Source organism: Maniola jurtina, chromosome 6, assembly GCF_905333055.1.
Source record: "Maniola jurtina chromosome 6, ilManJurt1.1, whole genome shotgun sequence".
In the NCBI taxonomy this organism is placed as follows: Eukaryota; Metazoa; Arthropoda; class Insecta; order Lepidoptera; family Nymphalidae; genus Maniola; species Maniola jurtina.
Genome location: NC_060034.1, coordinates 15,148,907 through 15,163,701, shown reverse-complemented (window position 1 = coordinate 15,163,701; position 14,795 = coordinate 15,148,907). Strand labels below are relative to the sequence as shown.

Below are 14,795 nucleotides of genomic sequence, written 5' to 3'. Positions count from 1 at the left end.
TTTCAACTCTCTACCTATTACGGGTCATTAGATGCAGCCCGCTGACACACGTACGGATGGAGTCACGAGAATAAGCTAGTTGGATATATATTTTGCATCTGAGCATATTTATATTATTCTTCTTTCGTCAACTAGACTACGGAAAAATCATACTAATATTATAAAGGAGAAAGTTTGTATGTGTGTGTGTGTGTGTGAGTGTGAGTGTGTATGTTTGTTACTCCTTCACGCAAAAACTACTCGACGGATTGGGCTGAAATTTAGAATGGAGATAGATTATACCCTGGGTTAGCACAAAGGCTACTTTTTATCCCGGAAAATCAAAGAGTTCCCACGGGAATTTTAAAAACCTACATCCACGCGAACGAAGTCGCGGGTATCCGCTAGTATATAATATTATGGTGGGATTCGTTGAATCTATTGCTGGCACCGCTGTAAAGAGTTTGTAAAAAATACGAGTATTTTGTACTTTAATTTTCTAAAAATATCCAGGAATGAGGGTAATTCAGTCTTTCAGTCTGGAATTCAGCGGACTTTGCTTTAAGAGCAAGCGTGAGTGGCTTTTCTCCATACAAACGTATTCTCCTGTTTCCTTCGTGGATAATGTCTCTAGAGCAATGATTTTTTTCACAAAAATCTAGGTCTCATTAATGCGTGCCTGTATGTTTTCCTTTTTTTCAAAACATAATCACGAAAATAAATATGACAATCCGAAAACCCGAAAAAATCGCCAGTTTCAACCGTCACGTTCAGACGACTATTATACAAATTTGATAAGTTTTTAAGAAAAAAGCAAAACATAGGAGCAAAGATATACTTTTCCTCTAAATTTTGGTATAAGAACCATCGAGATCTGTCCAGTTTTGAAGAAGGAAACAGCAAAATACGAAACGTCTTTTGGTCGAGGTTTTTGTAGGTAAAATCAGCCTGAGCTGCAGTTGTCCCTTTCGCAGTTTACGGGGGCAGGTTGGAGGTGAGGGAGGGTAAAGCTTACACGTACACTAATAGGGAAGTGGCACTTGATCATATTTTTATCGATACTCTAGTGATGTACACCGATGTCGATATTTACACGATACAATGATTATTTTTATTTATTATCGTGTGATTGTAAGTATTATTTTTTATTGTTGAAGCAGGGTTGAGATACTTTATATCGCGATTGCAATTATTTATTTTTATCCGACTTCCAAAAAAGGAGGAGGTTCTCAATTCGTCGGAATCTTGTTTTTTAATGTATGTTCCCCGATTACCTACTCAAAGACCCTTAGACCGATTGAGAATTTTTTTTTTGTTTGAAAGGGTATACTGTGCAGGTGGTCCCATATGAATTTTGTGAAGATCTGATGAATTTCTTCGGAGATGGAGAACAGAACTCCTCAATGGATAAGAGCAAATTGCTCGCGATCAGTGTAATAGCTTAGTATACAGTAGGCTTTAACTGGGCATATCATATTATAGTACAGTGGGGCCACTAAAAGTTGTGAAATAAAAAAAATTCAAAAGAAAAATAAAACCGACTTCAAAAATCACACACACTAAAAAGTTAAAAATAATTTTTATTTAGCTACACGTGTAATGTACCTACTACTAAGGAGGGCGAGCTTCACTCTTGGATTTCTAATTTTGTTATGCTCGCTCGACTTCATACCTAGGTACATTACACGTGTAGCTAAACAAAAATTATTTTTTACTTTTTAGTGTTTGTGGTTTTTGAAGTCGGTTTTATTTTTATTTTGAATTTTTTTTAAGTCGTTGATTTAAATGAATACTTTTTTAATGCAACAAATTGAGGAGAAGTGTTTTGACCGAGTTCAAAAAAGGAGGAGCTTCTCAATGTGTGTTCCCCGATTAATCAAATATCTTTTTTTGTTTAAAGTAGACTTCCCAAGTGATTTCATGATCATCAAGTCATGATCTGATGATGGCATTCTGAGAAATCGAAGGAACTCTTCATTTTATACAAAAAGCGATTTTGGTAGTGTTTGGGCTTCTTGAAATTGTAATGAAAACTACTTTTTAGGTAGGTATACAACTATTAAAATCCGATAATACTGCTGATGTGGTCCCATGGGCATCATGTCAGGATCTGATGACAGGATCCTAGAGGAATCACGGGAACTCTTCAAAATAGGAAAACATAACATACGAGTAGCTATTTTCATCAACAAGTGCAGCATTTGCACTAAGAAAGAACCATTTAGTAACGTAGATCTGATGATGAAACCGAAAGACAGGCACCGGAACTTCGTAATAAGACAATGTATCCTAGCCGTGTTTGGACTTGACTTGAAACTTGGACTACTTGAAATTGTAATGAGCTTTATAGTTTTACAATTACTATAAAGTTAGAAATAAAAACTTTTTACAAAAAAAAACTGGCCCAGTTTTCAGATTTTTCCCGTTACTTGACTTTCTACCTGCCTGATTCTGGTCAACGGGAAGTTTTCTATAGACAGACGGACAGACACGCAACGAAGTGAATCAATCAGGGTTTCTTTTTTTTTACAATTCGCTCCAGCAATGCGCGGGACTTCAATTGCTTTTATACATGGCATAATATTGTATATCAAATCTTTGAAAAGAGCAACCACCGAGTTTCTTGCTGGTTCTTATCGGTAGGAAAAGCATTCCGAACCAGTCAGTGGTAGATGCTTTTGACGATTCAAAAGAACTTGTAAAAGTCTAATTGAATAAAAATATTTTGAATTTGAAATTGAATTTTGAGGTACGGAACCCTAAAAATTTAACCGACTTTCAAAAAACACACTGAAAAGAGTAAAATAATTTCAGAAGTCAGTGTTACAGAAAAAAAGTCAGAGAAAGATAGTAAAGTCAAGAAACTTCTTGAAACTTCTTCCGAAATTTAAGTTTATTACTCTTTTCAGTGTATTTTTTGGAAAAGGTTTTTAAAGAAGTGGGGGTTGTAGGTATTTAAATTATAACATAATTTCTAACTAAAAAAATATTTATTCAGTCGTAATTTCTTTCCCTTACAGGCAATTTTCTTGGTATGCGACCATCAATTACTTCTGGCAGAAGGCATTCAAAGAAAAATTTTTCTAATTTTGGTTCTATATTTTTCCAAAATTCCTCGTCTCTTTCTATTTTTTCATAAATGAATCCCTTAGGGCTCCACAAAAGAAAATAACACAATTTTCGGCGTGTTATATGTAATTGACCTTGTACTTGATAATAATAATTGTGGTTTCTTTTCAATTTTAAAGTGTTATCCTGAAGTATACAGCTGTCAATTTTTTTCTTTCGTATACCTTCTTCTGGAGTCATATCTACAATCTTGTATGGGCATTTCACCTCAATAATGGAATCCTCATTAATAAGTCCATCAGGACTTGCAGCCAGGAAACCTTTACAGCTGTCGACGAACAACCCGCACTTGACAACGGACAGTCCGGTTTCTTCGGAAAATTGTTTAATGGCTTCGTCTTCTTTCTCCTTTCCATAATTAGTCGCAGGAGTGCCTTTAAATTGTGAATAGAGTAATGATTTTAATAAGCCTGCAACCGAGGTTTTTCTCCGAAGCTTGCATATTTTTCCAAAATTTGACGCCGTGATACGCTTGCGCCTTTCCATTGCCCACAATTCATTCTCACTCTGACCAATTGTATTTTTTTCGAGCTCTTTGGCACTTGCTTCTGTGAGTTTTAATTGAGAAACAAACTTATTTTTCTTGTCCTCAAATACTTCTGCAGGCATATCTGGTTCCAAATCTAGCCGACCGTAATTTTCGTCAGGTCCAGTGACTTTTCGTCTTTTGCTAGTTCCACCTTGGGCAAACGAAAGTTTTCTCTTTCGGTAGTTTTCTGTTTTCTGTTTTGTTCGTCTTTTTCTTTCAACAAATGTCTCAGTGTATTTTCCAGGACTACAACCTTGAATTTTTTTAGACAGACGTGAATGTATAGCCAAGTCACTGTTCCACGATGTGACCGCGCCAAAGCATCGTGCTTGATAGGACCCTCTGGTGGTATAATTTACTCGTTTCCCACCAATAAATTTTGCAATAACATTGTTAAATTGTTCGACAGTATTATTTGTCACGTCCAATATGAGACTTTCTGCATTTGACGCTAAATGCATCGCGTGATTCTGGATGTCAGTCCATAAACCAGTAATTTGAAGATCAGGAACTAAATTAAATTCATTTTTATATTTTTCTGGGTTACAATAGTAAGCATCGCAATCACTGTGGTCTCCAAATACGTGCTTTGCTGCATTTTTAATATCTGTTTTCAAATATTTAATTTTTTCATCGTGATTTGAATCCTCTTGTGACTTTCTATAATTTATCGCTCCAGTCACCGCCTTTCTTAGGCGCAAAACGTTCTGTTCAACCTTTTTTCGAAGGTGCACTGGTACAAATCCTTTGTGATTATTAGTTTTTTTTCCCAGTGCTTTAATTTTATTGCAAAAATTTCGCAGCAAATGATTCTTACACTCAATTTTGGATATTGTAAAATCAGAGCCATAAGGCTTTTTCAGTAACAACTTTTTCATTATGCTCGAATCACCATCTCCAACAAGATTTTTATATTTTATTCCGTGCATTTCTACACTTTTAGCGAAACCTTCTGCAATGATGTCTGCCTCCATAGCGTTTGCACTATCGGACCAGTTTTTAAAACATCTGTGTTCAGTTACATCTTTATTAAGCTTTATACTTCTTGAACATATACAGCAGTAGGAATTTCTAACCCCAAGAAACAATACTTTTTTTGTTCTCATTCCAACAATGCAACCAGCACCAGAGGCAGAGCTAAAACCACTTTTATATGAACGTTTCGCCCACGAGCCATCTGCAACTACGGTAATTACTGGACAACCTTCTTTATCTATCTCGCCATTTAAAATGGCCAGCCGTTTTTCTTCTTCACCTGCTGCGATCATCTCCTCTATGGCACATTCTTCAATCAATGGGGTTAGAGATTGTTCAATTTTGGTATATGTATTTTGATGCATATTTGGCATATTTAACACACTGCAAATTTCGTTCAATTGAGCATATCCATTTCCTGAACATAGTATTCCTTCCACAATTGCAGTATTAGTATTTAGTTTTGATGTTGGGTCTTCACTGTGCACAGTTTCAACTTTTTGACACATTTTGCATCTGAATACATATTGGCTCGTAAAACCCTTTCGTAGCTCTTTTACAAACTTTAAATCAGCAAACGTGCAATCTGTATGTTGGTGTTTAATATTTGAAATCGAAGAAAACAAATATTTAATATCTACGATTCTGCGTCCTGATAATTTATCGTTTGATATCTCTTCATCACAGTCATCATCATCGTTCTCACAAACTATATTCAAATCATTGAGTCTAGTAATTGACGAGGAGGAGCTGACATTTTCTTCCATCAGTTCTTGAGTCTCCTTGGAAGGTGTATTCAATGCTGTTGCAGAATTTTCTTTGTTTTCATTACTGGAAAGATAAAAATACTATTATTAATAATATTTTCTAAGCAAGATGTGACCTCAAATCCTTACATGTGCGACTAAACTATTACGGGACGGGCTATTACGGAGAGGCTACTTTTGTCCTGGGAAATCAAAAGTTCCTACGGGATTTTTAAAAACCTAAATCCACGCGGGCGAAGCTTATATATAGCTAATATTCTAAAGTAAAATTTGCTAGACAAATCCGCCGCCCAACATTTTGCCCAATGATTTATAATATTACAAGAGGATGCCCGCGACTTTTTCCGCGTGGATTTAGGTTTTTAAAGATCCCGTGGGAACTCTTTGATTTTCCGGGATAAAAAGTAGCCTATATCCGTTCCCGGGATATAAGCTAACCCTGTACCAAATTTCTTCAAAATCGGTTAAGCTGTTGGGCCGTGAAAAGTTAGCAGACAGACAGACACACTTTTGCATTTATAATATTAGTATGGATGGATATAATATTAGTATGGACAATAACTAGATGATGCCCGCAGCTTCGCCCGCGTGGATTTAGGTTTTAAAAATCCCGCGGAAACTTTTGATTTTTCAGGACAAAAGTAGCATATTCGTAACAGCCTGTCCCCGGGATGAAGGTATGTCTTCTCTGTACATAATTTCGTAGAAACATTTAAACGTATGATACTTTAAAAATCCAATGGGATCACCAGGATTTAGGAATACAATTCCTTACAGCATCAGCATTGAGGAGTTGGGTACTCGAGGTCAATGACAAAGTCTTTATTTGGTATAGGTACCAATTTATAACCGACATTTTCTAAACTTTATCAGCTTTGGTGCTCAGGTCCGCTGCAGCATCAGGATTGAGGAGTTGGAATCCAAAAATTTTATGGAACAATGTCGCAAAGTGTTCTATCAATTTTAAAAAAATACGCAAATCGGTTAAGAAAATTTAGAGAAATCGGTGTACATAGGTAAAAAAACACAACTCCTTCATTTTATGAAAGTCGGTTAAAAAGTAGCGTACCTTACTCCTTGATTAATTCTCTACTTGTCTGTGAAAATCCCGTCAAAATAGGTTCAGTTGTTCCGAAGATTAGCCCGTTCAAACATACAGACAGACAAAAATTTAAAAAATGTGTAATCCGGTTAAGGTACACTTCAAATAACCATATGAGCTTAATATGAGGTACCTAGTTATTTCGAAATTACAGACAGACACTTCAATTTTATTTATTAGTAAGTATAGAGTATATAGATACATACTTGAATAGGTAATGGAAATCTACTTACTTAGATGGTACTGTATCCGGTGCAAAGTGGGTCTGTCGTTTTATACGGAAATGATGTTTTTTTCGTTTAGCACTCATAAATAAACGAGTTTTATTCCCATGTCTTCCACTCATTATAGATAGACAAACAATTTCTCTGAAACAAAAAATAAAATTATCAGGCAGGTACAATAAGTATGTGGGTATCTATGTATTATCTACAATTTAGGTAGTACCTAATAAGGCATAAGTACGTGCGTAGCTGATACCCGCAGCTTCGCCCGCGTGGATTTAGGTTTTTAAAAATCCCGTACGAACCTTTGATTTACAAGGACAAAAGTAGCCGCTCCATAATAGCCCGTTCCCAGGATGCAACTTGTTTCTTTACCACGTAAAAACATTAAACGGATGATCCTTTAAAAATCCCAAGGGATCACCAGAATTTAGGAATGCAATTCCTTACAGCATCAGGGGAGCCCAACTCCTCGAGGTCATCGACAAAGTGTTTACTTGGTATAGATATCTACAATATCAATTTATAACCGACAGTTTCTAAATCCCATCACCTTTAGTGGTGCCTCAATAGCTCAACCGGTAAAGGAGTGGACTGAAAACCGAAAGGTCAACGGTTCAAACCCCGCCCGTTGCACTATTGTCGTACCTACTCCTAGCACAAGCCTGACGCTTAGTTGGAGAGGAAAGGGGGATATTAGTCATTTAACATGGCCAATATTCTTTTTAAAAAAAAAAAATTGTATGGAACAATGTCGCAAAGTTCCTTTATCGATTAAAAAAAAAATTACGCAAATCGGTTCAGAAATCTCGGATGTATCAGTCGGTACATAGGTAGAAAAACACAACTCCTTCATTTTTGAAAGTCGGTTCAAAAAGTAGCCTTTGTGACTCCCAAGTCAATCCTCTACTTGTTTGTGAAAATCCCGTCAAAATCGGTTCATCCGTTCCGTAGATTAGCCCGTTCAAACAGACAGACAGACAGACAGACAGACAGTCAAAAGCAAACGTGTGATTCAGTTATGGTACCGTTTAAATAAGCTGATACTCAATATGAGGTAGTTATTTCGAAATTACAGACAGACACTCCAATTTTATTTATAAAAAAAATTAAATATGTATAATGTATATATACCCTTCTAATATTATAAATGTAAAAGTTGGATGTTTGGATGTTTGTTACTCAATCACGCAAAAACGGCTGAACGGATTCGGATGAAATTTGGAATGAAGATAGATTATATCTGGGTTTTTATCCCTGAAAATCAAAGAGTTCCCACGGGATTTTTAAAAACCTAATTCCACGCGGATGAAGTCGCGGGCATCAGCTATATAGTATACAGGCATATATAGTATACAGTGTGTGTTTTTTTTAACTTGGACAGTATGGGGAAATCTGTAACTATAGAAGATACATGGAAAGCATCTTGGCAACCATTTGCTCTTTTTTTATGAAAACAATTTTGGTGGAGTAAATTTTTGGTCAAGCGTGAGTTGTCCATAAAAATCAATGAAATTGAAAAATTTTTTTTAATACCGATCGACTCAGTTTCATGTAAGGATCATTTCATTGTATCGAAAGAAAAAAATCTCGACAGCAGAAGTTGGTCTTTTAGTAAATGATTTTTCATACAATTTCTAAGTACCTAACTGTTAGGTAGGTAGGTAAGGTAACCTAATAATACTAGTGTTTCAATAAATGTTCAACTCTCAATGGACAACTCACGCTTGACCAAAAAATTGATTCCACCAAAATTGTTTTCATAAAAAGAGAGCAAATGGTTTCTAAGACGCTTTCTTTGTATCTTCTATGGTTTTAGATTTCCCCATACTATCCAAGTTAAAAAAAAACACTGTATAGTATATAGTATTATAGTATTAGTATAGATAATATCATAAAATAAATGAAATAGTTACTTATAAAATATAAGTAGGTAACAAAATTATACTTGCCTACGATTTTTCTTCAGTCGATGAAACAATTACACAAAATCCGATATTCAAGCCGAGTCAAAACAGTGAAGCAAAGATTCAAGTCCGTTAACAATAGCCAAATCAATAATAAGAGCGGGTAGGTAAGTTTAGGTATTAGAGTAACGCAAGTTGCAGTCGTCGACATCCACATCCGACTAAAAGCAAAGCAAGCGATCGGCGGAGGCGCGGGTTGGGAGGGGCGAGGGTGAGCGTGGGAAGCGGGCGGCCGGCACACAAATACACTACTCGTTCACACATTGATAACTCGTTTGGTACTCATGCGATCGGGCGCAGCGCGACGGCAACAGTTTCTTCCAATACCTACTCGATAAATTTCTTTCGTCTCAGGTATGCTCTTAAGGTATGGTCAGACAGGAAGCGTGACGGTAGTGACGCGCAGGTAGCAGCTAAAACTGTAGGTACCTATAGTCGCAATTTACACCTTTGGTCACGTTGAATGGGCGCGTGCTCGTTTTCAAATTGTGATACAAGAAATACTGTTTCATACAGCCATACCTACAATGTGGCTAGTTTTGCACACAATTCTCAACTAAATCGACAGGTCTAATGCTATCTTTTTCCACAGGAGATATTATGAAAGGGATAGCGATACACTTGGACCTGTCATTGTATTTTATTTCAAAGGTTGTGTACCTTGTGTGTAAAGAGAATTAGCCACAATATCAGCACGGGGGCAAGTTACAAAATTTGCAGGAGCGAATTATCCTTAAAATTAGGCAAGTACTGTTAGTACTAAGTAAATGAATAGAGTAGCCTACCGAGGCAACTCTAGTCGCCCGGTGGTCACAGCTACCCAATGTTTCGTTATTGGGCAGTCTATTCTATCCCTTATTGCACTCAGAATACTGTTGTGACTTCTACGAAGGCGCTGTAGGAGTTAGGAAGGACAAGTTCTTGGAACCGCGCTGTATTTGACCAAACCTCTAAAGTATCTAAGAGTCAAGGTAATATAGTAGGAATGTCCTCACTAAAGCGAACTTTAGTTTAGACGAGATAGTTTCAGTGCAATCTGCGACACGAAATTGCTCCGTAACGATTTTGTGTCGTATGTTTGTTGTATTTACACTTTAATATTTTCAAGAGAAAATTTTCTTTATCATTTTTTTAGGGTTCCGTACCTCAAAAGGAAAAACGGAACCCTTATAGGATCACTTTGCTGTCTGTCAGTCTGTTCGTCTGTCCGTCTGACGTGTCTGTCAAGAAAACCTATAGGGTCCTTTCCGTTGATCAGAATCATGAAAGGTAGTTAGGTAGGTATTGGTAGGTAGGTTTAGTAAAGGAAAATACCAAAAAGGATGCCCACCGGACTCCACTTACCGTCCGTCTGTGTAACAGCGAGCTGTATTTCGTGAGAACTCTTTAATTTTCTGCGATAAAAGCGGCCAAGTGCAAGTCGGACTCGCATACGAAGGGTTTCGTACCATCGTAGGTACAAGGTATACCACTTTTAAGTAGGACACTGCAAGTTAATGACGGACTGCGCCATCTATATATGATTTAGTAAATTAATTTTTTCGTTAATACATTTTTTTGCAATGTAACCACAAATTCACGGTTTTTAGACGTTTTCCTTTACTTGTGCTATAAGACCCACCTACCTGCCAAATTTCATGATTATAGGCCAATGGGAAGCACCGTGTAGGTTTTCGTGACAGACACGACAGACGGATCCCTTTGAAATACGGAAACCTAAAAGTACCTACTTAGGCTATATCCGTCTCTGGGGTCTGCGTCAAAATCAAAACTGCGAATGGGCCGTGGAAAGAATATAGACAGACAGATATTTTAGCATATTATTATGATATTAGTATGGACTTGTAAATGAAGTGCAGGCAAGCTGTTAGTGATATACCTAGAAAAAGTTTTAGCAGATCTGTAAGATAGGTGAACTTGCGAACTCTATCTTTCAAGCCCAGGCTTGCACTGCTGCGCCAGCGTGGTCGTCAAACCGTGATAGTCTCGATATGATCTAATAAAGGCCCTATATGTTCACCTCGACTTTTATTGCTTCTGGTCCTTGAACCGCTAGTCTAGGAGCGCGTGTTTCAAAACCAGTTTGTATTTCACACAAAAAAGAACTACCGTGTTGGTTTAGTCGCTTGCCTGAAGTCCTACCTGAAGTCTCAAGTTCGAATCCCTGGCCTGGCTATAAAAAAAGTGATTGGAGTTTTGTGTAAGGAAATTCTCAGTAGCAGCTAGGATTTGGTCGGTTTGGTCATACAATCATTGATCGCACAGTACGAAAAGGCATTGGTCCTACGCTTTATTTTTCCGGTCGTGTCAGATTGCCATCCCATCGGATTATGAGAATAAGGAATTGAAAGTGCACCTGTGTATGCTGAAATCTCCTACGTAGTTGACCAATCTTCGTTAAGATTGGCTACTGTGGCTGAAATTTGGTTGGGAGTACATGATTTTACACATCAAAGTATAGCATTCCGTTATTACTACAAAAATAACTTCACCTTCCCAAGTTATTAGATATACTTAGTGCTTTGAAAATCGGCAAAACTCGTGTTCGCTATCAGCGGTCGTCTTGAAAATAACGTAGGTAACTTCTGATTGTTCGATTTGGTAGACTTTGTTGTGTCCATGAATACATCTAGTGAAGTTAAAAGCTGTTCACAGAACATGTTGAAATTTATTGTTTACTGAATTAACCCACCCATGCCCTGTCATATAATAAAAGTACGCCAAGGCTTGTGCATAGAACTTAAAATATAATTAAGTGTTACATTTTCGACCCTAATTCAGCCACTAACTCTTAGCGTACGCGCCGATACCTGCCATAACGTTTTACGAGTACATAAAGTGAAACTCAAATGGAGAGTTATATCGCTTTCTTTTGTATATTTTAACGCGTCTATTCCGTTCAGATAGACGTTTTACGGTTCATATTGCTGTTATGGGGTTTATATTTATGTATTTTGAGGCTCCAATTTAATAAAGGCTTTATATATTTTTTTATACATTACATTATTTTTTATTGAAAACATGTTTCGCTCTTTTACATTTTATAAATGACGTTAATGATAGCTGTTCAGCCCCGGTTTTGCTCGTGTCAGCTGACACAAAATGCGCGTTACCTGTTGTACGTTGATATCGCAATCACCTCCATTTACGTGCCAACAACAACTGCGAAAAGTTTCAACGCAATCGGAAAGATACACGAACATACGAATTTTTATAATATTATAATGCATTGTTGTTGTAAGAATATCATAAAATCAGACAATCACAACAATTGAGATTGTAATAAAGATTGATGCAGTTTTTTGCAATCGACCAGCTTTGCCACTTATGATACATAATATTATTAACCACCGACCCAAAAAGAGGGATGTTATAAATTTGACGTGTGTATCTGTGTATCTGTCTGTGGCATCGTAGTCCCTAAACGAATGAACCGATTTTAATTTAGTTTTTTTGTTTGAAAGGTGGCTTGATCGAGAGTGTTCTTAGCTATAATCGAAGAAAACCGGTTCAGCTGTTTGAAAGTTATCAGCTCTTTTCTAGTTTTCTTATAGAGGTTTTTGTGTTGGGGGTTTTTTAAATTTTGAGTTATTATGTCAAGACTCTACCACCCAGTTCGGAAAACGTCATATTCCATTGAGAAGAGCCTGTAATATTCGTAAATATTCTGTTACATCTGTATACCTACGTAAGATGTGTCGCACGTTTTTATAGCAAGAAGTAAAAGTAACTGTTGAGCGGCATCTGGTCTCTGAACTCCAGGAACTTGGCACACTTATTAGGAACAACCCCGAAGGGACGGCGGACGTGAGGGGCAAATAACTCATCTCTTTGCTACGTGCCCTTACTTGGGACAAGATTAATAAACATATACCTATGTTTAACTATGTAAACTTCATATTGCGAAGATATTATTATTTTGTTACTTGTATGCACCACATACATTTTGATGTTACTAGATGTCACAAGAAAAAACCAACAAAATCTTCAAATAGCGTGTTGCCAGTGATGATAATTGGATCCGTCGTTAATTATAACCCTCATAAGAAAGCTCTGAGTCACTCAGCGAGTGATATGATGGAGAGAGCTATGCTTGGAGTCTCTTCACGTGCTGGAATCAGAAATGAGGATATTATCCATAGTAGAACTACCAGTAACTATAGCTAAATGGGTTGCGAAGCGGAAATGGCAATGGGTAGTTCGAAAAACCGATACACGTTGGGGTCCCAAGGTGCTGCAATAGCGCAATGTTGATTGGACTAGGTGGACTGGCGACATCAAACAAGTGGCAGGGAGCCGCTGTAGAAATCCTGAGTACAGACCTATGTCCAGCAGTGGATGTCTATCGGTTGACGATGATGATGTATTTTGGGGCGCCCACCCTCAACATTGACTGACAAAGTGTAGTAGATTAAAATGGTAACTATGCTCTGAAAAAATGAAATCAGAATTAAATGAATTAAATCTTCACACGCGGTTTCAGTCGGTAAAATATATATAACACTCACACATGCACACCCACAGACACACACACATAATATATACACATAACACCACAGTGGTCGGTTAAAAATATATAAGGTAAATTTACTTCGATGATTGTTATTCTTTAATAGCTCAGCTAAAGGCAGAGCTGAAATCACGACCCATTTTACATGCGCATGCAAAAACAAAAATTTGAAATTCAATATCGGCCGTGTTCGGCCGCCACGCGCCATCTGGCGGTTAGATACACGGAACGCGCATAAACTAGCGGGGAATAACATTATTTATATACAGGACTTTGTTTTTGTTGTTTTATATGCGAAAAAACATTCCAGGCTTACAACATATTTCAAAATGAAATTGTTTAAATATTCACGTTCACGCTTAAATCAGTTTTACTAACAATGGGTACGGGAATGAATTAAATAGTTTTTTTTTTGGAATAAATAGGTATTTTGTGCTATTTTCGTTTGCTCTCTTTATAAATAATTAGCGAGTTTTCAGATGTTAGTCAGTAATTTTGACTATTTAATCTCCTCTCTTACCTGTCTTCAACATAATATTATTGTAGGTAATTACGCCTAGGAGGAAAGAGGAAAATAACGGTCTATAGCCCAAAATAAAGTGAAACATATTATATACGTTTAGTTAGCAATTGCATATTTTTAAGCGACATGGGCGTACGATAATCAAACACTTCCAACTGGGTTTTTGATTTTCCACGCGGATGAAATCGCGGGCAAGTAGAATATAATTTTAATACAAAGGTTGCGGGAATTCCAGCCTAACTCTGAACTATCAAAACATTCTTTATTTATTATTATATTAGCACAAATATTTCAATAACGCCAAACAAGTTGCCGGCTTTATTAAATTCCTTTGACCCGGCAAAAATGGTTCCCAAACTTGAATCACCTCAACGTTTTAATTAAATAAAATTATTAATCCCTTTAAGCCAAGTATGCCGGCAATTTGTTGGGTAGCTGCAAAAAGTTGCTGACGAATTTCTGACTTGTGCATACCTATTTCTGATTCACGGCGTTCCATTGAAATGATTTCGGCGTTTCTACGAAAGATGACCGATTTCAGAGCTTGTGAAAAATTACGTGAAGCGCCTTTTCATAAAAAATCTGTTTTAGAATGTACAGGTAAAGCCCTTTCATAATATTATGATGTATTATAAACTTGTTATAATTATCTTACTTTGAAAATTGAAACATATTTTAATATTTTTTTACTCCACTTCTAAATTTCTAATTCAATTCTATCTCCATTCTCAGCCCAATCCGTCCAGTAGTTTTTGCGTGAAGGAGTAACAAACATACACACACACACACACACACACATACAAACTTTCACCTTTATAATATTAGTGTGATTTTTTTACTCTACTTAAATAACTGTGAAGAAAAATAATAATTGCTCCAAATGAAAATGATTTATATGTATAAGTAAAAATAATGTCCATCTCTAATTTATTGGGATGCTGTAAAAAGCTGTTGTTGAAATTCGGAGTTCGACTCCTGCATATTTCTGATTCACAGCATTCCATTGAAATGATTTCCGCTTTTCTGCAAGACGACTTGAAGACAATGAATGTAAGAATGAAGACAATCATTTATTAGTAAAGAAAAGGAC

The 14,795-nt window shown here is 36.7% G+C and overlaps 2 protein-coding genes across 2 annotated transcripts; both read right to left on the bottom strand.

Annotated features, from left to right (window-relative positions):
- Nucleotides 1-2,830: 2,830 nt before the first annotated feature.
- LOC123866492 lies at nt 2,831-4,139 on the bottom strand. Its single transcript, XM_045908125.1, has one exon. It carries the CDS (start codon nt 4,096-4,098, stop codon nt 2,974-2,976), a length of 1,125 nt encoding a protein of 374 aa, XP_045764081.1. The 5' UTR covers nt 4,099-4,139; the 3' UTR covers nt 2,831-2,973.
- A 209-nt stretch (nt 4,140-4,348) lies between these two features.
- LOC123866281 lies at nt 4,349-6,856 on the bottom strand. The gene is made up of 3 exons (XM_045907734.1): nt 6,715-6,856; nt 4,455-5,443; nt 4,349-4,353 (listed from the first exon to the last, which is right to left on the bottom strand). Exons 1-3 carry the CDS (start codon nt 6,825-6,827, stop codon nt 4,349-4,351), a joined length of 1,107 nt encoding a protein of 368 aa, XP_045763690.1. The 5' UTR covers nt 6,828-6,856.
- Nucleotides 6,857-14,795: the final 7,939 nt, after the last annotated feature.

Coding starts and splice junctions, on each gene's coding strand:
- LOC123866492 (XM_045908125.1), bottom strand. CDS start 4,098: ATGCATTTAGCGTCAAATGCAGAAAGTCTCATATTGGACGTGACAAAT.
- LOC123866281 (XM_045907734.1), bottom strand. CDS start 6,827: ATGAGTGGAAGACATGGGAATAAAACTCGTTTATTTATGAGTGCTAAA. Junction 5,444..6,714: donor CCGGATACAGTACCATCTAA/GTAAGTAGATTT, acceptor TTATCTTTCCAG/TAATGAAAACAAAGAAAATT.